Raw genomic sequence first — 23,463 nt, forward strand, 5'->3', positions numbered from 1 at the left:
AGCAGGTGTTTCAGTCAGAAGAACACATGGTTTTAAGCTTCAGTGACTGGAAACACATGGAGCAGAGTGTGTGTGTTCTGGGAAGTTAACTTCTGACTTCCTGAATTGCTGATGCACCTCTTCCCGGAGCAGATGGTTCAAGTGTGTTAGTGTTTAGTGTTAGTAGACTGAAAGGCCTTTTTGCACCATTTGCCACTATATTCGATGTCAGTGGTGAATAAAGTACTCAGATCTTTTACTTGGCTAAAATTGGAATGCAACACTGTAGCAATGCTTTGTTACAAGTGAACGTCCTGTATTCAAACTCCTGTTTAAGTAAAAGCAGCCTCAAAAAATATACTTGAAATACCAAAAGTGAAAGTGTTCATTATGCAGAATGACCCATTTCAGAAAAATGCATATCATATTCGTGGAAAGTAATTAGTGATGCATTGATACTGGTATTCATAACTTTATCGTTGTAGCTGTTGAAGATGGAGCTAATATTAATTACATTATATCCTTCTTGGTAGTTTAAACTACAGCAATATTAGAGATGCAGCGATCTGCTTTTTATTCAGTTCCAATCTGATTCCAAGACAGAACCTGAGTTTGGATATCTACTGCTAATGATACTGACATCGATATTAATACATCATTACATGCATATCATTATTATTAGTAGTAAGAGTACTAGTATCTGTATTATGTGTGAGGTTATATGAGGCTGAAAAGGCTAAAATACACAACGCTTCTGGCTAAAGGAACAAAAAATATACAAAAAGCATGAAATTTAAATATATTCCAAAGCAGATTATTGGAACTGTAAATATAGGTTCAGTAGGCTTCATGTACAAACAGGTGTAAGAGTTCAAATTGCAATGGCAGCCCCTTTAATGTTTTGAGAAACAAGCACACAGGAAGTAGATTCTATATGTGAGTTCAAAAGCAGTAGGAGAATTTCAAACAGACAACTGACAAATCCTTCAAAGTGAATATTTTAGATAAAAGTGGAAGAACTACGGAATAAAATATCTGCACCATCAAAAAACCCCGGTCAACTCTCAGTAGATATGGTTTCAGGATTGGTGGATCGGTGACATCAGCTCGATATCAGATGAGCGAATTCTGTCATAATCAGCACTGATGCCGATATTAGATGGGATCAGTCACACCTCAAAATAATTTATCATAATTCGTAGTTTATTTTAATTTTTCAATCATCAAAAATATCTCTGAAACTGCAAAGTAACTTGTAACCAAAGCTGTTGAACAAATGGAGTCGAGTAAAAAGTACAATATCTGCTTCCAAGATGTAGTGGAGTAGAAGTATGAAGTAAAATGGAAATGCTTGTGTAATGTACAAGCAGCTCAAAACTTTTACTTAAATACATTACTTGAAATGTATTTAGTTACTTCCACCACTGGTAGATAATCACCTCTCACTACAAAGCAATAGTCCTTTGTGCTATAAGCCATCTAAGCACATTTAATTACAAGATCACACGCTATAAAATGCAATAAAGAAGCCGGGAGAAGCTGCCAAGTTTTATAACTGTGAATATAATGTGTCCATAATGTGTCAGTGATTTGATATTAGCACGCCACACACATATGCTGGTTAACGATTACTTTTTATTGCTCTGCTCAAATGAGGATGTGATATGAAATTCACAGATTTATTCAAACATCACGTTTCTGCATTAAACTAATTGTGATACTTGAGTGTCAACGTCACATATGTAAAATATAATATATATAAAATCCAAAATCAAATGATACATAACAGTTTAAAAGCTCTGGCTGTACAAAACAACCCAATACCACTGATATTAAATGCAATTCATTGAAACAGGTGACACATCCACACACCCATCATTACACATTTTTGCAGTTCCTGTCTGTATACGTACACCTTCAAGAATAAAATATTTTATTTTATTTTATAATTAATTGCACAGTCCTTCATAGAATATAAAGAACTGATGAAAAGCTGGTGAAAAAACACTCATGATCACATTTGGATTAGACCTGAAAATAAACTCCCAGCTGCAGTCGTTTTATTGCATTTTATTTGTACTGTCTTGTGTTTTGTAAAAGTGTGTGGAAATAAAAAAAAAATCTATCTAATCTATGTTCAGGAACTATAAAGTCTTTATTAACCCTGGTTTCAGCAGTAGACAGTGTTAACTTCCTGCTTCAGTGTTACACAAAAATGAGTTGTTAATTTTTCTTGCTGATGTAGACAACATGCCAAAAGGTAAAAGTTAATCTTAGATGAAGTTTATGCAAAGGAGCTTCCCATAAAAAGCTGTCTCACTCCATGTCCATGTTATTGGTCTGCCAGTTGGTCTGGGCTATACACCTCAATTCTCAATTCTGAAGGCATATCTTCCCCAGGCTCATTTGGGAGTGAGATTTAGCATGAGTGTACACGCTTCGTCAAACTAACAGGAGAACTTCATTATGGGCCTTAACGGTCTGCATCTTCTGTCTCTTCTGCTGCTGACCCAAGGAGTTCAACTTGCTCAAGGTATGTGTGTGCTCTGGATTCAGTCACCAATACGTCAAAACTAAGTCATGAGAGAGGAATAAGGAGGACTGAATACATGAAACACCTTTGGTATTTTTGCATCATCATCACGGTGCTGTTTTCACCGGAATATTGACTTTCAAGGTGTTTCATCTTTCCCAATTACTGTAGTTTTCGAGATGCACAAAAATGCTCAGAGATTCATGTTTACATGAGATTTGTGTAGTTCAACACACATTTTAAATAAATTATCACATCAGTAAAGACAATGTGATTATCAACAATTTTAGGTGTTTTGAAATCATTAAAACTGAAAACATTAAATTTCAATCAATCAAGGTGCGCCTGCATGTGATGTTAAAATATTATGCAAAGAATAAAAGATAAAAATTTAAAATCAAAATAATATGATATTATTCCTGCAATGTTTCCAGTAATTAGACATTTACAATATCTTGTAAAAAAAAAAAAAAAAGACTTTTTGTGGGGCTATTGTGCTTCATTCAACATGAAATTGCTGAAAAGTTTTGAATGCACAAGCGATGCAAAGTACACATCTCTGTGCTGATTCAGACATCAATTATGTATTTCAAAGGATGGACTGTATACTTTAAGGTCACAAGATGGACTTTTCATAGATGGTTTTAATGGCCGAATCACATGTTTTAAGGTTCAAATGTAGCACCTGGTGTGGCTACGGATGTCATAAACATGGTAACTCATTTGTTGAGAAACAGTAAAAAGAAAAAAAAAAACTGTCCATATCAGCAACATGGACATCTGACGTTTAAAAGTACAGCTATAACTATAGTGTTGTAAAACTATAAAAAACCTGACTGTCCAACTAACTAATTGTTGCCAATGGTATTGTTTGACAGCCTTGAAGGAATCTGAGGCACTCTCATTATAAATATATATAAATATCCTTTATTAAATCATTGATCAACCATAAAATGTTTTGGCATCTTATGATCCATGTGTCTTGGGTTCATTTTACACCGCCAGCCAATACCAAGGATTTCCATTATTAGTAAGCTGAACCTGATGACTGGCCCTGTCCTTGAAGAGCACCTGATGTTTCACTTCAATATTACCAACACTATTGATCTTGACTCAGTGCAACACTCCCTTTTTTATCACTGAGTGTATTTTAAATAATATCAAATGTCTAAAAGGCCTCTGTAACTGAAACCAAGCAGGTCAGGCCCACATCATGACTGTAAAAAAGGAGTGTTGACAGATGTTTGGAATCTATCCGTCCGTCTTTCTGTGTTTTCTGCAGGAGGTTGTAGCAGTGAAGAATTTCAGTGCGCTAGTGGACAATGCATCGACATCGATTGGAGGTGCGATGGGACAAACGACTGCACGGATGACTCAGATGAGCTGGAGTGTCGTGAGTATTACGACCAATCACTGGAAACACAAACAGTATCGAGCAACACCAGTATAAAAACCCAGCATTTCCAGTGATTTTATTAATTCGCCACACAAACTTGCATACATCTGATGTGCTGAGGCATAAAACCAAGCCCCATCTTGGGACCCTAAGCAATATAATTTATATGTAATCTCTTCGTTTGTTTTGTTCTTTGTGGCAGCATCTCCATCGTGCACCCTGCAGGAATTTAAATGTGTAACAAGCGGTCAATGCATCCCTTCAGAACTTGTCTGCGATGGGGAGGAAGACTGCGTCGATGGCTCAGATGAACAAAGAGCCTGTGGTATGCAGAGGGACTGTTTCTGAGCTGTTGTTAAGAATGAGGGACTGCAACTATGTGGCTTGTGTGGTCTGTAAACAAGAGGTGCTGTGATTTATAGTCATACAATGTGTCCTGAAAAATGGCTAAAAATGTCACTCAGAAGCTTAAGGAACATCACAGAGGATGAAAGGCTGCCTGCTCATTCATTAGGAAAATGCATTAAGTGCAAATTAAACTTGTAATATGTGTAAATATACTTTAGGCCTCAATCTGACTTTCTCTAATGTCAACAAAACATACTTGAGTTGAGATTAGAAAACAGTTGTCCCAAACTTCAGGAGATGCGTCCTCCTAGCAGTTTAACAGAGAGCAGGTTTAGCCTTTTTATGTCAATGTTTTACTGTGATTTCTTGATAATTTTTTTATGTTCATGGCTCAGCAGCATTCTAGACAAACACAAAATGATCTATGATTGCATCATTGAACGCATGACAAAATGTCCTGAGATCCTTATCTTAGGTCCTTAAAGTTCATAATCTGCTCATTAAGTATGTTGTCATTTTACATTCAAAAGTCTAATTCCCATGCGACATAGCATTTTGAAACAAAACCCACACACATGCTCTTGGTTTAGCTGGACAGACCTGCAGCCCAGACCAGTTCACCTGCAAGGAGGGCCAGTGCATCCCTAGTGAATACAGATGTGACCATGTGAAGGACTGCGTGGACAACTCTGATGAGAACGACTGCGGTAAGACTTTGATATCCAACATTCACAGCACTGGTGTATGCTGTCAGTTTGCTTTATACTGTTGTTTATCTGTATAATCTCTACCAGTTGGATGATTTAGATGGATACTTCAATTTGCATTATTGCTCAGAACATTGATAGTCTTTGAATTAATAAAATAAGCTTGTGTTTTTTGCAGTCTATCCACATTGCACTGAGAAGACGTGCGCGAATGGGGCCTGTTACAAACATTCTCAGCACTGCAATGGGCTATGGGACTGCAGAGATGGCTCTGATGAATTCAACTGCAGTGAGTAGACCAGACTCAGAGCAAACCCTAGTTCGCACAGATAGTTTTGCAGATAGTTACTTAAGAATATGCAGAAAAGTAAGTAATCGAGGCAACATTACATTTTCCCCATGTACTGGTTTGGCTTCCTGTGCAAATAGTTGCTCATGGTGACAGATGGCAGGATGTAGAGCAGTGATTTCTGTACTTGAACTTTAATTTCTTGGCACACAGCAGGTGGACTTTAACTTAAAGTAAACTGCATACATTCAACCAAACAAACATGTGCCATGGAAATATAGGTATTAACAGAGGTAAGTTGTTCTAATACATATTTGGACCACAGCCAAACACAGACCAAGGAATAATAACAATGGTAGTAGTAGCAGTAGTAATAATATTAATAACAAGAATCATCATCATCATCATTTACTTTTCATTATATTTTTACAAAATTAAGAGTATTCTTGTGTTGTACAGCGTAGGAGGGAGAATGTCACTTCGGGCGCCATCTTTGTTCGGCTAAGCTACATCATAACAACGGAAAGGGTTAACAAGTAAACAAAAAAACACCATTATTGAGAAGCAGACTGACATTTTTTCCATCCAGGGAGTGGTTCAAGAATCTGGATATGTCTCCAAAAGTTATCCAACCATTTTCGTGGTTTTTACAAAATTTGGCTTCTGGCTTATTTGACTTAACTTATCTAGCTAACATTAGCTAGACGGCAGCTTGAGTGAATGGTTAGCTAGCTGGCATAATCGTCAATGTCTATGAGGGGCAGCCTCGATATGAATCATTTTACGATAACAGAACAACTGTAGCTAAAGCACAACCTTTGTACCTCTGGTTCTTTTATAATTAAGCTTCCTCGTGATTTTGATGATTCAGAAACTGATGTTAAAATTGACTGTTGCTTCACTTTAGATTGCCTTTAGTTTAGGTGGAGGTTGTTGACTTCTTAATAAATTCTTTTATTATTATTATTATTATTATTATTATTATTTCCAGCAATACAGCATTGTTCCCTCCACGAGTACCAGTGTGCAAATGGCTTCTGTGTTATACTTTCCGTGGTGTGTGACCACTTGGACGACTGCGGGGACGGCAGTGACGAGCAGGGCTGTGGTGAGGATGAAAGTGACTGTAATGACCACGAAACTGTCTGTATCATAATTTCATAATTTCTCTAAGTCACCTTAAATTGAAATAAGTATTAAATGGATTAATTTCTTATGGATTCTTTTGCTGATTTGTTTATTTCCTTTTGAAATTATTGGAAAATTGAATTAAGAAGCCCATATTTTTAGTTACAGTGGCCAAATATGGTGCCCATCTGTTATCACTAATGCCCACTAGCGTACAAATGCCATTTTGAATGTAAATGTAATATTTAGTGGTAACTATAATATATGTATTCTGTCTGTTCTTTAGTGTACCAGAGCTGCAGCGGCAATGAGTTCACATGCTCCAGTGGCCGTTGTATTCCTCAGCGCTGGGTGTGCGACCAGTACAACGACTGTGGGGACTACAGTGATGAGAAAGGATGTGGTGAGAAAGTTTGACCTTATGGGTGGACCAGAGTGATAAGATGACTCATTTTGGAAAACTTTTTAGCCAAGGACATTTAACAAATGTAAAGACTTGTCTGAAAATGGATATATTTTGGGGTTAGGTTAAAGTAGTAGTGAGTAGTGGTTAATTTTCATGGGGCAACTGTTTGTCGCAGTGGATAAATTTTGCATTACTTAAAAAATAATATGTGAAAAAAACTGTGTTAGAGAAATATTGTACACAAGTGCTCATGTTGTTTTTAGATAGTAACTCTCGGGACTGTTACCCTGGTGAGTGGGGATGCCCTGGCTCCACATTATGTATACCAGTGGACAAAGTGTGTGACGGCAAGCCAGACTGTCCTGGAGGAACAGATGAGACCAACTCCACAGCGCAGCACACCTGCAGTAAGTCATCTCCATCACTGCCTTCACACATACTTAGTTTTAAGATTAGGCCTTTTCAGGTGGTTTTTCTCAGGCAATCACTAATGGCCTCAACATTCAGTCATCATGGCTATAAAGCTTGTCATAATACTGATAATGATTCTCCAGCAGACAAAGCCGTGTAGATGATGATGATCCAAAGTAAATACCTTAAACTAACCTAGCTTTGACCAGTATGTTGATTTATGTGATATTTACTCACAGGCCTGGTTCGGTGCTCCACATTAAGCTGCGAGTACCTCTGCCACCAGTCTCCCCAGGGAGGTACTTGCTATTGCCCTGATGGTTTTACCGTAGCCAATGACAGCCGTTCCTGTGTAGGTGAGTGCCATATATCTTGTTTGTCTTTGTGGAAGCAAAGCTATATTTGTGCTATTGTCAACAGTAGTGTATTCTCAGATATTGACTGAATACAGAGCTTTGGGGAAACTTCTTCGAACCTACGTGTAGGTTAAGCAACAAAACAGCACTTAGTAAGAATAAGGTGTGGTTAATTTCAAAGATGTCGAAGATTACTTCCAGGCTAATAGATATACATTGTAAGATATCATACTCTGTAATGTGTTTTTATTTCAGTTTACAAAGTATCCCAGACCTTTAATGGTAAACTGCAGCTTGTTTGCTGTTTATGTTTATCTTTTAATATGAGTCATCCTTGAAAATCTAAAATTACTGACCTAATTTCATGGCACTCCGGTTGCAAATTACTGGTAAAAAATGTCTGCTTGTTTCATTGTCCAGACTATGATGACTGTCAGATCTGGGGGATCTGCGACCAGCTCTGTGAAGATCGTCCTGGGACACACCACTGTAGCTGTGCTGATGGATATTTCTTGGAGCAGGGTCATATCTGCAAAGCCAATGTGTCAGGTACAGGGTGTTACACACCATGCATTAGCTTTTTACAACATATATCTGCTGCTGGATAATCTGTGGAATGTTTCAAAGATCAACATGACATAGTTGAGGAGAAATATGATCTCTGATGTGCTGCTCATGAGAAGGGATATTTGGATAAAATATTCTATGTCAACAGAACTTTTACTAAAAGTTAACATTTTTCTTTACAGTGACATAGATGGTTTTCTGAAATATATTTTTATGATTATATCAGATATATAAGATCACTGATTAACTTTTTAAGATGAATCCACTGCTGAAATCAAGTATTTCTTCACCAGATGGACTTCCCCAGCTCATTTTTACCAACGGGGGTGATGTGATGATGGCTGACATACACGGGCGCGTTGTCAGAACTCTGGTGCCGTCCCAGGGCAAAGGTTTTGCTGTAGGGGTGGCGAACCACTGGAACAGTGAGACAGTCTTCTGGAGTGATTCATATACCAAAAAGGTCAGCCTGGATCATTGTCTGATAACACTTCTCCTTACTGTCTTCATAGTTTCTTTATCTGATTGCAAAACCCAAGGTACTTCTGTATCTTATCTGCATCTGCTCGGCAGTGATAATTCTGTTGGCCACTGGGGAGCTGCACTGGAGCAGCTGTGGCTTACATGCTTTTCTCAAGGGCACTAAGGCAGTAGTTAAGTTTCGAAGGAAAACCCATTCATCCCAAATCCTTTCATTCTGTTGCCAGGTATACTCTCGCAAATACAATGGGGGTGACATTACGGAGGTTCTGACTACTGCAGTCAACGATGTCCAGAACCTCGCCGTGGACTGGGTCAACGCTAAACTCTATGTCTTAGAGGCCATGATGGAGCGCATCGACATGTGTGACTTGAATGGAGACAATCGGGTCACACTGGTGGCTGAAAACCTGCAAGCTCCTCATGGCCTCGCCCTGGACCCTACAGTGGGGTGAGATTAAATGCAGCAGTCTTTCTGTGTTTAGACGTGTCATTACTGTTCTAGCAGTGGTCTGATTTTTTTTTTTTCTCTTTTAAATGAAACTTGAAGCATGTGGTTAAGTCTGCTCTGTCACATATTTACCTGTTTTCAGTAGAATTTAAGCTTGGTCAAGAAAGTAAGAGTTCAAATTATTAATTAAAATCCTGTTCAAGAACTATATAATTCTATTATACCAAGAGTTTTTTCATGTCCACTTGACCCGGCCTCATATAGCTTACGTAGCATCCCTTTAAGCCTTTATTTTTGTGTTTTTGCAGCTACATGTTCTTCACAGACAAGGGTTTTCTCAATGAGCAGATGAAGCTAGAACGTGCCTTCATGGATGGCAGCAATCGTGTTGAGCTGGTGAAGGACAGACTTGGCATTCCTACAGGAATTACCTTAGATATTGTCACTCAGAGGGTCTACTGGTCTGACAGCCACTTTGACACGGTGGAGACTGTCACCTACAGTGGTTTGCACAGGTAAATATTGCACTGAAAATATTGTTAGTTGTGAAAGATTTCTTCTAACCTAGAAAGTAACACCTCCCCACAGTTCCCCACAAAATAATAATAATAAAAAAATCCTCCTACCTGTAGTGTTATTTATCCACGTTGTTTTGTTGTTATTTGCCGAATTCTAGAGGCTGTAGAGATGTCAGCCTTGTCTCGAATATAATGGATTTAGATGGCACTCAGTGTGTGCTAAGAACACCAACCCCTGTGTAACAATAGCATTCAGCCACTAGATGGCCCCACAAGACAATTGCTGGGGAGACACAGGGCAGATGACATTGGTGACTGAAACCTCTCTCTCTCTACCTCTCTCTCTCTCTCTCTCTAATGAGGGAGAGATGGACAGCAGTCACGACCTCAGCCTGGGTACTGAGAACGATGTCACAGGGATACAGGCTTTGTCGCTGTCATTCCTATATTCCTGTAACCTAAATGTTGATGGTTTCTACATGAAGCTGCTCATAAAATTGTTTGTGCATTACCTCGAGTCATGATGTCTAGAAAGAGACATTGCTGTTTTTTTCAAATGTAGTTTTTTGCCAACACACCAAGCGCCATCTAGATCCATTACATTCCAGGCAAAGCAGAGTTTGGCAACTCAAACTAAAACAGTCTAGATGGATAAACAGCATTGCAGGTATGAGGTTTGAACAGTCCCTTTAAGCTAAAAGCTGAAACAACGACACATCCATGATGTGCTTTCCTTGATGGTCATTCTGAGGTGATGTTGTTTCCCAGGAAATTGGTCCTCTCCGGTGCAACCCAGGCTCCCCATCCTTTCGGAATTGCTGTGTTTGAAAACCATGTATTCTTCACTGACTGGAGCAAGATGGGTGTGTTGAGAGCCAACCGCTTCAACGGCAGCGACCCAACACTTCTATATCGTGCTGTAAATCAACCTGGTCATGTTGTAGTCTCACACCCTGTCTTGCAACCATTTGGTAAGCAGACTCATTTCTAACCTGTAACAAGTCAGATTAAGTTCGGTGCCAGAGATGTCCCAGTGTTTTTGCTGCTGGCACAGAACTGATTCTTACTTTACATATCTTGTATATGTTTTCATTTGTGGACTTCCTGTAATTGTCCAGAAAGTCAACCAACTCTTCCATTTTGTTTAGCAGCAATATGAAAAACAACAGTGTGATAAAATGACCACATGTTGTTCCCTATAGTGATAAGCCCTTGCGGCAGACACAACGGTGGCTGTCAGCACATTTGTGTGTTGAGTCACCGCACCGACAATGACGGTCTGGGCTTCCGCTGCAAGTGTCGCCATGGCTATGATCTTCAGCCTGACCGTCGTTCCTGCTTTAGTGAGTTTCTCTTAATTGAGGGCAAAATGACCTGATGTTTAGAGCTGGTCTCTCACTCAGTTCACAATAATTTTCATGTTCTGCTGCCAGATGTTTGTCTTTTTGATTTGTCAGAAATCAAAATATTACCCAAATTAAATGTGTGTATGTGTCACATTTAAGTCATAATATGCATTATCATAACATGTTTTTTCTTGTCATTTATTTTTGTCTCAATGACCTTGTCTCAGTGTGCAAACAACCATCACTAAAACAGGCATAGATTCAGGACTGAATTGTTTAGTCAGTATGTTTCCCTGCAAGTAACCACTGCCCCTCACTCTTTGAACAGAGGTGAAGGACTTCTTGTTGATGGCCACCTCTCTCGGGGTGAGGGGAATCCCACTGAACCTGTCCCTGCAGGAGGACGTCACCCTGCCCCTCTCAGGGCTCGGGACGGCTTTCTCTGGCTCTGCTGTGGAGTTTGATGGCAACGAAGGAGCCATTTTCTACAACGACAAGTCCAACAGCCTTGTCTATAAGTCGAACCTCGATGGCACTGGTGAGTTTTTATTATATTTGTGCTATAAAGCATTGTTATGAAGGCACTCAGTTAGATCGTGTGTAAAAAAAAAATGTGTCTGTTGTGCAACATTAATTTGTTAGCTAATTTGTCACCCACAGGATTTAATAATAATGCTACAGTTTGTCTTTAAAGGCTCTGTTTTTATTCTTGTGTGTCACACCTCACTGTATTTATGTTCTTTGTGCATTCTCAGTCCAACAGATTTTGACAGGCAACAGAGTGGGAATAATTGATGCCATGGCTTATGACTGGACCGCCAAAGTCTTGTTTTGGACTTCAAGCTCCTACAAGTCAGTGGTAGCCTTCAGAGTCACAGACAAATCCAGACGAGACATTGTAACAGGAGTGAGGAACCTAAAAGGAATTGCAGTGCATCCTGGTGCTGGGTGAGTGTTCAGATTTATCAAGTAAATACTAGAAAATGGTTGGTTCGCTCTGAGACGAGCAAGGGAATTAAACACACTCACATTACAGCGCATTCATCTTTGCATGGAAGTATCACTGTCTAGTAGCCTTTCATTGATATTGTGTATGCAGTATTTTCTGAATGTCTGTAATCAACTGCTTACATCCCTGAAAAAAATACATTTATACAGTTTGTTTTATTTTATTTAAATATTACACTTAATGCAAATTCAGCCAGAATTTAACACATTCAGTCTCCAATCATATGTTAAAATTCTCAAAGCATCAAGGTTCACTGATTTCATTGTATTTTATTTTTGACCAACACTAAACAGATCTGTCCTCTTGTGTGTTTAACCAAATGTTGATCCACAGCTTCTTGTTTTGGTCTGACTGGTACCGCCCAGCGGTCATAATGAGAGGCTTCTGTGACGGTAGCAATGCTGTTCCTCTGGTCAACACAACGCTGGGATGGCCATACGGACTCGCTGTTGATTATGCGTAAGCACAGAGATCACCTACAAGACTGTGATGGGATTCTCGCCTTGTGTGTCTTGTGAACTGCAGTTCTCTTGATATTCACTGGCTAATTCCTTGTGATCGGTCTTTGACAGGAAGGACAGGCTGTACTGGGTGGATTCCCAGTTGGACCAGATTGGTCACATTAGCATTCACGGATATGACAGACAAACGTTTACCAATATTGGTCAGCTCACTCAGCCCTTCTCTCTAACAGTTTACACAGGTGGGTCACGACCTCCACTTATTGTAGTACACCGATATTGCACATGCACAATATTACTCAAATAATATGTATATATTAGTCAGCTTTATCTTCAGTTTTGACACAATAAAGAACAAACGTTATATTAAATCTCTAAAAATCTCTTAAGTTACTAAATTAGTCCAAAGTCCAAACTGTCTTCGGGAAATAGTGATACTATGTAGTTACTCAACATTTCTCACTTTAAAAATTAGCTTATATTGTATAAATTGTTTTGCACATTAAACACATTTTGCCTGTTCTAAAATGATAGCATATATACAGCTACTTATGACTCATTTATTATATTTTCGTTTTTGTTTTTATCACCTTTTTCTTGTCCTTTAAAAAATGCTGCCAAATAATGTGTTTCTGTCTTGTAGACTACCTGTATGTGTCTGATACAAGGACCAGAGCAGTATTCGAGATGAGGAAGAGGGATGGAGGTGGGAGCTTTATGATCAGACAAGGAGTCACCGGCATCATGAATGTTAAGGCCTACACAGCTGACCTCCACAGCAGTAAGTTCATACACAGGGAGACATTGGAGTCTGCAAATAGTTTAATACTCCAAACCTACAGTGACTCATGCAGAGTGAAAAGTAACAGCCAGAAAAGTAACAGTAGAAAAGAAGACAGTGATAACCATATCAAATTCTCAAACCAGAATAATCAATGACTGCAGGGGAGGCAGGGCTAGAACCATAGTTGAGCAGTGAGTCAGCCAGATATAATAGTCCAGAAACCAACTGACTGTCGCATAATCATCCTCCCGACAGCGATCACCAGCCAGTGCAATAAGCTTCCCAATGGCCACTGCAGCCACTTTTGTTTCCCAACGCCGTCCCTCGGTCGAGTGTGTGGTTGTCCATACGGCATGAAACTTCAGGACAATCAAATGGACTGCATCAAGGACGACTCTGTTCCCCCGCCGGATACCATCTGTGGTGACTACGCCACTGAGTGTGATGAAGGACGCTGTACACCCAACACCTACTTCTGCGATGGAATCATCGATTGTATAGATAAGACTGACGAGGCCAACTGCACCAATGCAGGTGAATGTATAACAAAATGTGTGTATTTGAGGAATAGTGGAAGGGAATCATTGAGCAAACAACTGTATTATTTCAACTGCCTGACTCTGATATATCTCCGCCAGGAGCAACCTGCTCTCCACACGCATTCACCTGCGAGAACAAGCACTGCATCAATCCCAATTGGCGCTGCGATGGCATGGACGACTGTTATGATGGTTCTGATGAAATAAACTGTCCCACTCAACTCCCTACCACCTGTGCTGCCAGCTCATTTACCTGTGATAACAACAAATGTGTCTCTAAAGAATTCCTGTGTGATGGTGTCAATGACTGTGGTGATGGCTCTGATGAACACGACTGCGGTAAGTATGAAGGGACTGTCCATTGTCAGCTCAGTCACCTCACTCAGTGTGATTTTACTACATAAAATACTGTGCAAACAAAGATGTTCTTGTACATGTAATGTGACAAACTCTGATGAATAAGTTGTATCTGTGATTGACAGATTCAGCCATTACTACATGCCCTCCTTCCTTCTTCCTGTGTCCCGACCACCGCTGTCTCCTCGAAACCTATGTGTGTGATGGAGACCAGGACTGCCTGGATGGCTCTGATGAGAAAGACTGTGGTAGGAAATCACTATGATGTCACTGTTTGTTGTCTTATGTTTTATTTATGTAGACCATTTTTTGTGTTCTAAAATACTTTTAGTGACTTACCTCCATGCTACTGTTATGTACTTACCTTTTCCCTCTTATTTTTCTCCTTGCCACCTTAAGAATTTTCCTGTACCTCCTTTGAGTTTGCCTGTGCCAGTGGAGACCAGTGTGTTTCTTTAAGTTATCAGTGTGACGGAGTGTTTGACTGCAGGGACCATTCTGATGAACGAGGCTGTCGTAAGCTACCAACTCTGACCAACGATACAGTATATATAACAAAATGAATCATGTCAGTTGTGCTAATGATGTAAATATGACTGACTGCACCACTTGAAGTTCTGTCAGTTTTATTGTTAATATTGATTTGATCTGATTTGGTGTTCAGTGTTTCTCTTTCTGCTGGTGAGTTGTTGTTTTTTTTTTCATTTCTGGAAGTAAGCCACTGCAGTTTCAGTAATTTTTAATGTCTGTGGCCCCTCCAGCCACTCGAGGTCCAGGCCTATGCCACAATGATGAGTTCCAGTGCCAGAGCGACGCTTTCTGCATACCAGACAAGTGGGAGTGTGACGGCCATCCAGACTGTGCGGATGGATCCGATGAACACAACTCCTGTCCGCCTGTCACCTGCACAACCAACAATTTCCAGTGTGCCAACAAGCTGTGCATCCCGACAGACTGGTTGTGTGATGGTAATAATGACTGTCTGGACATGAGTGATGAACAGAACTGCCCCACCCCTCCATTTAGCTGTCCCTCCGGCCAGTGGCATTGCCCCACCAGCCAGCTGTGCATTGACCTGGACAAGGTGTGCGACGGCCAGACGGACTGCCCCAGTGGAGCAGATGAGTCACCTCTCTGCAGTGAGTTTCAAAAGATTTCATGCATAATATATTATATTTAAGCCTTAGCAAAGGACATACCTTTAAATCCGACAAATAATCAAAAAGTAATAGGACAACATCTCAAATATACCTTGAGCATTAAAAATGTGAAATACAGCACTAGCACAAACATAGCGTAATTTAATGCACAAGAAAATAAATGGTAGAAAGACAAATAGCACTAACTCACTGTCATGTAATTTCATGAAGACCAAGATGACTGTGCACTGAACAACGGGGGCTGCAGTGACAGCTGTGTCCAAGGACCATTTGGAGCTGAGTGCACCTGTCCATCAGGATTTCAGCTCCTCAACGACTCCAAGACCTGTGAGGACATCGACGAGTGTCTGATCCCTGGCTTCTGCAGCCAGCAGTGTTACAACGAGAGAGGAGGCTTCCGGTGCCACTGCTCACACGGTTACGTTCTAGATCCTGATGGACGCACCTGCAGAGCCGCAGGTAAGCAACACACACATTACACATTGCAAATTAAGCTGAAATTAAACAACACTGAGCTGATTTAACACCAAGAGAAAATAGGTTTTCAGTGACATTTTAGCCCTAAAAAGTCTAAAATCCAGTATTTACAGTAACTTAAAACAACATGTTACATAGCAGGTTGTGAATAAAGTTATGCAGTGCGTTCAAATAAAACAAAACACTGTTCATTATTACAGTTTGTGTGTAGTATTTATATGTGAAATATGTATGTCTGTGTAGCATGGACTATACACACAAAGATACACTTTACGTAGATGTTGGTGGGAAATAAGATGTTTTTCTGCCTTTAGACAAACTGTCAGCTGTACTGCTGGTTGCCAAGCGTAGCGAGGTCATTGCCCAGCGGATCAACTGGAGACCACCCCTGATGCATCCAGTGGCCCGCGGTTCAAGCATTGTGACTGTAGACTTTGATCACGTAACTTCCAGAATCTACTGGGCTGATGCCTCGCAGAAGAAGATATGGAGCGCCTATGAGAACGGCACAGACACAAAGGAGGTAAGAAAAATGATGGCACCGATGTATTAAAGCGAGAGATTTCTACTTCTGGTCACAAAATGTCTTGAAAGGGTAGAATCTGAATGTATAGAAACACAAAAAACATCATTAACTAAATCAAACTGTGCAGTATTCTCCTGATTCAGCGTCCCTGTTGTTCTAGGTGTTCTCCTCTGGTCTGATGGTACCAGAGAGTATAGCTGTGGACTGGGTGGGTCGGAACCTTTATTGGACCGATTCTGTCATGGAGAACATTGAGGTCTCCACACTGGATGGTCGATTCCGGAAAGTTCTTCTAACCAAGAATATTACCAGCCCCCGTGGACTGGTTTTAGACCCCCGTAATCAGTGAGTATCTCTGTGGGAGGAACTGACAAGGGCATTTAGATTATAGCTGACATATTCTGTGAATCTTGTGTTTCACTGTTAATTACGTGAATGGGATCGGACAGGAGAAAAAGCAAACCGGAGAAGGCAGGACCGAAATCATAATAACAATAGTCTAGGTCAGTCATTATATAGAAATTGCAGTTCTAATATGAATAAAGAGTATTATTTGCAACACTTTATTTTGAACATTACACTAGTCATTCTGTCAGTCATTATTTTACCTTGGCATAGTTAAAAACAGTTGCACCTACCTTTATCAGTCCCTGATTTAATGCACCACAACGGCTTTCAAGTCCTTTCAGCCTCGAAACAAAAAGTCACAAGACATTTTATCTAAGCTCCTTACCACACTGTCTTTCCTCCCAGCACCAACCTCATGTTCTGGTCAGACTGGGGTCAGAACCCCAGGATCGAGCGGGCTGCCATGGATGGAGATATGAGAAGAGTCATTGTCGACACTAAGCTCTACTGGCCCAACGGCCTGACCGTGGACTACACCACACACAGGGTCTACTTTGCTGACGCCTACCTCAAGTATATTGACTACTGTGACTATGATGGCAATAACCGCTATCAGGTCATGGCAAGTGCCTTGGTGGGTTTACTTTGGTTCAAACTTTTTCATATCAGAGATTATTATCACTGTTTTGGGTCTATATCAAAATTGTGATGGACTAAGAACATATTATCTTCTCCCTTAAATAAGTTTGGTTCCTTTTATACTACTTGAAGGAGAGTCATTATACACACATCAAGAAGGTTCAAGTCTATCAGAGAACAGAATAAATGAAAAAAGGTAACTGAATTGAGTTGGAATGTCATTATTAATGATTATGAGTGAGCATGCAGGCGTTACCTTTTTTCATTTACGCTGCTTATATAGTTGTGTCATTTTCTGACGGTGGTAGGTAAGATGGTAGTCTTAATGTTGCCACCCACATGCCCATCTCACTCCAGGTTCTCCAGCACCCGCATAGTATGACAATCTTTGAGGACAACATCTATTGGACGGAACGCTACACCAGCAAGGTGATGACGACGAACAAGTTCCACGGTGGCAACATCACTATTCTGATGAACGATGTGATCGAGCCCATGGGCATCGTTATGGACCATCCCATCAAGCAGCCCGAAGGTAGCTTCTAGTTAAAAACAGCAAATCTTACTTGGAAGTGCTTTAGAATGTTGTGAGTGGAGAGGTAAAACGTGTCTTCTACAGTTGTTGTGATCTTCTTGAATGCCCACTCCAAAAGCAAAAGTTGTGCTAACCACATGTTCTTTTCTTTAAGGAATGCAGTTTTTCTTACAAAAATCCTCAAGTACACAGTAAAAAATACAATTTAATATATCCTAAGCTACAACAAACCAACAGTCTCTGCTAATTAGCATCAACAGCAGTAGTAGCCATGGCTGAAAAGAAAAAAACGCTAGTACAGAAATACACTTCTTTGTGCTATTACTCTGTGAAATGTAGTGCGTGTAAAAACTGCACCATGAAGGCTGCACCAAATCATCATTTTAGCTTGCCAGATTGGATGGTGTTTTGAAATAGCATATCAAAGGCTCCAGGAAGTCTGACTGAAGGTGACACTGTGATTTGTATTTAGCCATAAACCCATGCAGAGAGCACCTGTGCAGTCAGCTGTGCCTGCTAGCAGCCGTGAGACCCAGGTACTACACCTGCCACTGTCAGTCTGGCTGGAAGCTGGATACTGACAAACGCACCTGTATCAAAGGTTAGTGTTTTCAGTAGCTTTAATTCTTTTACAGTGATTCCTGCACAAATACTCCTATGATTTAACCATGGTAAAATCTTGGTACAAATAAACCATGTGGACAAATGCAATTTTTCTAGTTTTGATTTATGTACATTTTAAATGCTGAAATGTACATTCTGTCCTATAGCTCAATATGTATATTTCTGTGTATTTCTGTTCAATTCTAGATGAGACTCCCTTCTTGATGGTGGAAAGAGATTCAGTGATTTTTGGCATTCCTCTGGACCCCACTGATCCTTCCCTCAATGCAATGGCCCCTGTGTCAGGCATTAGCCAGGGGCGTGACATTGACTTCGATGACCAGGAGCAGATTGTCTTTTGGGTGCAGAGCACTGTGAGTGGATGTTTTTAACTGAAACATGAATTTACTGTGATGATCACTTCCACAACATACAGAGTTGTGGAAAGAAATGTATGGAAATGTATGTTTAATTGCTGATGTGCACTTGAGCATATAATCTTCTGTTTTTTGGGAGGGTTATGTTTTATGTATTATTTAAATATCTACAGTTTCTAAAAGCTTGTGTTGAAGCATGGTCTCTGATTTTGTTCTAATATCAGGGTTCCATATGGCAAGTGAAAACCAGCGGTACCGACAGGTCTGAGTTTGCTCCAGCTGCAATCATGGGCTCACCATCCGGTCTGGCTTTTGATTGGCTAGGACGAATGATGTATTACACCAATCCCACTAGTAAAGCCATAGAGGTAAGCACCTTTTAAAACAAAAGTATGACAAGTGTTGATTACTGTCAATACAATGGGAACTAGAGTCTAACTTTGTGAAACTACCTCAGATGACAAGGCTAAATGTAATAACCCTAACCCTAATTACTGGATTAAACATGTAAAAGGTAAATTAGAGAGGAATTATAGAGTGCATGCTAGTGTTGTTTTCTGTTATAGGACATTTAATCTTAATTTATTACAGATATCTTGGATTTCTTCTTTATTAGATACAATTAATGCATTTTATTTATTTAATATACATTTATATTGTTTCTTTAAATGTGCAGTTCATATTTTAGGAGTGTTTTTTTTTTAGAGTTTTTTATCTTAACCTGCACATTTTCTTGTTTTGTCACTTAATTTCTGTTTTTGCATCGTCATTGTACCAGTGAACAAACAAAGCTTTTACGCTCAACTTAGGTTATCCGTGTGGATGGAAACCAGCACTATAGGAAGACCCTCATCACCTCCACTGGTAAACCAGAGGCAGTGGGAGAGCCCGTTGGAATAGCACTGGATCCAGTCAGAGGGTACAGCAACTGTTCACTGAGACAACAAAGCTATCGAGTATTTTCTGTTACTTTTAATCAGTGGCACAGGAAAAACAATAGACGTGACAAATCAGGTTTCAGTTTTTTGTGTTAATTACTTGCTCGTCCTTACTTGTGTGTTTCTGATGGTGAGAACAATACTTATTAATTCATGCATACATACATTACTCACTGACACTGGAAAGACAGAACCAATGAAAAAGGACTTTATTAATTAGACAGCCCAAATTGAAAGACCATCACAAAATTGGAAATGAAGATTTATGTCTCCTACAGCAGCATGTCCATCTCAACCATGTTTCTTGTGATATAAATGATATGTTAGCATTTGCATACAGTAAGTAAGAATGATCACTGTCTCTGTGTATATTAGAAATGTTATTACACATTATTCAATTGTAAATCTTTGATATGTACAACATATTCTTAATTATTTCTAAGTTATGCTCTTCCTTCACAGGAAATTGTTCTGGACAGACAAGGGGTCAGACAGTGGAGTTCCTCCAAAGGTTGGCAGTGCTGACATGGACGGAGGAAACCTCAAGAGCCTCTTCACAGGAAACCTGGCTAACATAGGGTTCATCGCTGCTGACCCCTCTACCAGTAAACTGTACTGGGGCGTGGCTGGCTCAGGCTTGGTATGTACAGTGTACATGCTCAACATACTCTCAGTTACTATACGTTTCAGTACAAGCTGCATTTGAGGGATTCTGAGGGGAATTTACCAAACTTTTATGTACATTTCATAGTTAAACATGTTCTATCCTTAATCTATTTAATACTTAGTGTCACACTATACAACAAATCATTTCAGTTCATGTCAATCAGTTATCTGATGCGTTCAGACCAAGCTAATGCTTTCATACATTTCATACACATTTCGTACACCTGTACGCACATCCATCCCATTCCCATGAACACGATATTTCAGGAACACCTTGAGGAAATTTCTTCATATTTTCACTTTGACGATGATATTTTGGCAGTTAAAGGTCACACACAACACATTTTTGGCCATAACTCAATAATTTATATGTGTTGTAGTATTTTTTTTAGGAAATTCAATGTGATGTCTCATAGGATAAAATGATGAAGTTGTGACATTTAATATCCAAAAAGTCAATAGTTAACTTCTCTGTGCCATCATAATGTTCTGTAAAAACACTTTTCTGGTCATTATTCAACACCATAGCTCAGAAACAGAAGGGGAGATCATGACCATACCTCACATTTGGCCAGTTACTGAATTGGTGATACTAATCTTAGGTTTCCAGCTTGAAACCGTGCTGGTTGTGTAGATCTTCTGTGCTGCCAGGTTGAAGATGTGTGTGAAGCCTCCACGTTTTAGAATTTGTAGCTTCTTTGCAGCAGCATCCATATTTGAATCATTGTAGTCCACCACAACAACAACCAACAAATAGACTTAATACCTTTTATTAATTTCTTCACAAATCTTCACTACATATGCTACATACGTCTGGACAGACATAAAGGTAAATGCAACTTGGCGGCAAACAACTGCAAGGTGGTAATTCTAGTTTAATATTCTACTTGTTGCTATGTCGCTTCTTGTGCCAATCTTTTGCTTGTAGTTTCACCTTCATCATAGCCCTTTCCCCGTTTGCCCAGATCGAGAGCGGCACCATGGACGGAGCAACCCGGGTGACACTGGTGAGTGGCCTGTCCCATCCGTGGGGGCTGACAATCTACGAGAACCACCTCTACTACTCCGACCTGGACTACGAGGTCATTGAGAGGGTGGACAAGGACACCGGTTCCAATATGGTGGTGATGAGGAGTGGCATGTCTGGCCTCCGTGGAATCAAAGTGTACGCCAGAGACAGTAGGTGGTTTCACTGTTTTTCACTTTAATCCAGAGGCTTCTGTCCTTGTGCTTTTTTGGTGGTTTCATCCAGAATGTTATAAAATGCAAAAGGTGTGAGTTGCATTTCATATTTTGAATATAGCTTTTGTGTTGATTATGGTTCACTATTGTAGTTCTCAATAATTCTTTTTTTATCAGAATAAGCAAAGAAGAAGAAGAAGATTGGGAAAAGATTTCCCTCTCCTCTGATTTTACCTCCCTGTGTGTCTATTATTCATCAGTTATAAGAAAAGTTGATATGGTGGTGGGAATTACAGCTGTGTACAATAGCGCATAGTAACAAGTCATGCAACATGATAATTGAAAAAATACACAAACAAGACGATTGTCTTTAAGTCCAGAACAACAAGAAGACAAGAAGCTGAGCACCTCAGGGAGCGAGATGAAACAATTGTTTGAGTAAACATCACGAAAATGAATTGTCAGCCACAGATTCCACACAGCATGAAAATATTTTGTATAACTATATTATTCTATTTCTTTTGTAGAAAGTTGTCAAATATATTTCACAGGAGGAGAAAAGTTGCAGTCTCCTTCATCTGTCTAAATGTTGTCCAACTGTCCAGTTGCATGACAGCAATAGGGACTCATATGATCCAGTAATGCTCACCTCTACCACTCTTGCTTTCTCCACCCTCAGAGTCGACAGGGACCAGCAACGCCTGCAGCTCCAACAATGGGGGCTGTCCCCACCTCTGTCTGCCCAAACCAAACAATCAAAAGAGCTGTGCCTGCACCGCGGGCTTTTTTCCGTCTCAAGATGGCTCCCAGTGTCAACAGTATGAGTCTTTCGCAATTGTCTCCACCCCCAATTACGTGCGTGGCTTCCACATAAACAGCTCCGACCACTCTGAGGCTATGGTGCCTGTCGGTGGACGTATGTTGGCTTAATTTTGCTCTGCATTATGATGTTTAACCCACTTCTGCATATTGACTACAAGCACCAAATTGTCAGTTTCTGCAAGTAGCATTTTTATCTTTTGCAGCTTCCTACTCCATGAAGGGCAGTTTGGACCTCCATATCGAGTCTGGCTTTGTATACTGGACTGACAACAGCACCTCCATCGCATACAAGGGTATCTTCCGAGCCAGAACAGATGGAGGGAGTTACAGCAGTGTCGTCAACTCAGGCATTGGAAGAAGAGGCATTCAGGGCCTCGCTGTAGACTGGATTGCGGGTATGAAGCTACTCTCCCTTCATACATCCATTATCCTTACAGGGAGGCTTTAAGTGCAAAGATATTAACTACTAGTTACAAAAAATATAAAGATAAGCCATTAATAATTCACTTAAGTGTATTAATTTCATGCAGAACTAAACTCCTATGTTACAGCTGTGCATCTTTCCTGTCTCTTCACTCACTTTCTTAGGTAACTTATACTTCACCAATGCCTTTGAGGACGAGTCCTTCCTGGAGGTGCAGGCCATCAACACCACCTACCGAATGATTCTCATCAAGTCCTCCCAGGATCAGCCCCGTGACGTGGCTGTCAGCCCCAAGCTGCGCTACCTCTTCTGGACTGTTAGTGGTCAAACACCCAAGATTGAGCGGGCCCTGCTGGATGGCACCAACCGTACTGTGTTGGCATCAGAAAGCCTGGGGTCACCTCGCGGCCTTACTGTTGATTACACCAATGATTTCCTCTACTGGACAGATGATGTCCTTGATATGATCTCCCGAATGGCCACAGACGGCACACAGAGGCAGATTGTCCGGTATGGGAGCCGGTATCCGTCTCCAACAGGAATGGCTATTTTTGGAAACTACATGCTGTGGGTGGATAAAAAGCTTGAGAAGCTCTTCCAGGCCAGTAAGGACCCTGCCAATTCTGACCAGCCAGAGGTGAGAGTTAAATCCACTGAAGTTGACATACAGTTTTAGCTGTCTTAATGATGCTGTTTTTTGA

General features: G+C 40.3%; 1 protein-coding gene across 1 annotated transcript in view; it reads left to right on the forward strand.

Moving 5' to 3' along the window:
* The first annotated feature begins 2,445 nt into the window (after window positions 1-2,445).
* lrp2b (low density lipoprotein receptor-related protein 2b) overlaps window positions 2,446-23,463 on the forward strand; it is a 42,368-nt gene continuing 21,350 nt past the window's right edge. Inside the window, exons 1-40 of the mRNA XM_041963381.1 lie at window positions 2,446-2,512; window positions 3,795-3,905; window positions 4,111-4,233; window positions 4,847-4,963; window positions 5,142-5,252; window positions 6,244-6,360; window positions 6,667-6,783; window positions 7,050-7,193; window positions 7,437-7,553; window positions 7,974-8,102; window positions 8,414-8,583; window positions 8,828-9,051; window positions 9,360-9,566; window positions 10,338-10,540; window positions 10,772-10,912; window positions 11,244-11,453; window positions 11,671-11,863; window positions 12,258-12,383; window positions 12,497-12,627; window positions 13,029-13,166; window positions 13,425-13,703; window positions 13,808-14,047; window positions 14,191-14,313; window positions 14,465-14,581; window positions 14,827-15,204; window positions 15,436-15,684; window positions 16,017-16,225; window positions 16,389-16,573; window positions 16,982-17,210; window positions 17,573-17,750; window positions 18,223-18,351; window positions 18,561-18,727; window positions 18,955-19,098; window positions 19,540-19,649; window positions 20,131-20,351; window positions 21,280-21,341; window positions 21,384-21,513; window positions 22,196-22,432; window positions 22,542-22,733; window positions 22,927-23,399. Coding sequence (XP_041819315.1) covers window positions 2,446-2,512; window positions 3,795-3,905; window positions 4,111-4,233; window positions 4,847-4,963; window positions 5,142-5,252; window positions 6,244-6,360; window positions 6,667-6,783; window positions 7,050-7,193; window positions 7,437-7,553; window positions 7,974-8,102; window positions 8,414-8,583; window positions 8,828-9,051; window positions 9,360-9,566; window positions 10,338-10,540; window positions 10,772-10,912; window positions 11,244-11,453; window positions 11,671-11,863; window positions 12,258-12,383; window positions 12,497-12,627; window positions 13,029-13,166; window positions 13,425-13,703; window positions 13,808-14,047; window positions 14,191-14,313; window positions 14,465-14,581; window positions 14,827-15,204; window positions 15,436-15,684; window positions 16,017-16,225; window positions 16,389-16,573; window positions 16,982-17,210; window positions 17,573-17,750; window positions 18,223-18,351; window positions 18,561-18,727; window positions 18,955-19,098; window positions 19,540-19,649; window positions 20,131-20,351; window positions 21,280-21,341; window positions 21,384-21,513; window positions 22,196-22,432; window positions 22,542-22,733; window positions 22,927-23,399 — 6,948 coding nt within the window. The remainder of the gene's footprint in view (window positions 2,513-3,794; window positions 3,906-4,110; window positions 4,234-4,846; window positions 4,964-5,141; window positions 5,253-6,243; window positions 6,361-6,666; window positions 6,784-7,049; window positions 7,194-7,436; window positions 7,554-7,973; window positions 8,103-8,413; window positions 8,584-8,827; window positions 9,052-9,359; window positions 9,567-10,337; window positions 10,541-10,771; window positions 10,913-11,243; window positions 11,454-11,670; window positions 11,864-12,257; window positions 12,384-12,496; window positions 12,628-13,028; window positions 13,167-13,424; window positions 13,704-13,807; window positions 14,048-14,190; window positions 14,314-14,464; window positions 14,582-14,826; window positions 15,205-15,435; window positions 15,685-16,016; window positions 16,226-16,388; window positions 16,574-16,981; window positions 17,211-17,572; window positions 17,751-18,222; window positions 18,352-18,560; window positions 18,728-18,954; window positions 19,099-19,539; window positions 19,650-20,130; window positions 20,352-21,279; window positions 21,342-21,383; window positions 21,514-22,195; window positions 22,433-22,541; window positions 22,734-22,926; window positions 23,400-23,463) is intronic.

The sequence above is a fragment of the Chelmon rostratus genome, chromosome 21, assembly GCF_017976325.1.
Source record: "Chelmon rostratus isolate fCheRos1 chromosome 21, fCheRos1.pri, whole genome shotgun sequence".
NCBI lineage: Eukaryota > Metazoa > Chordata > Actinopteri > Chaetodontiformes > Chaetodontidae > Chelmon > Chelmon rostratus.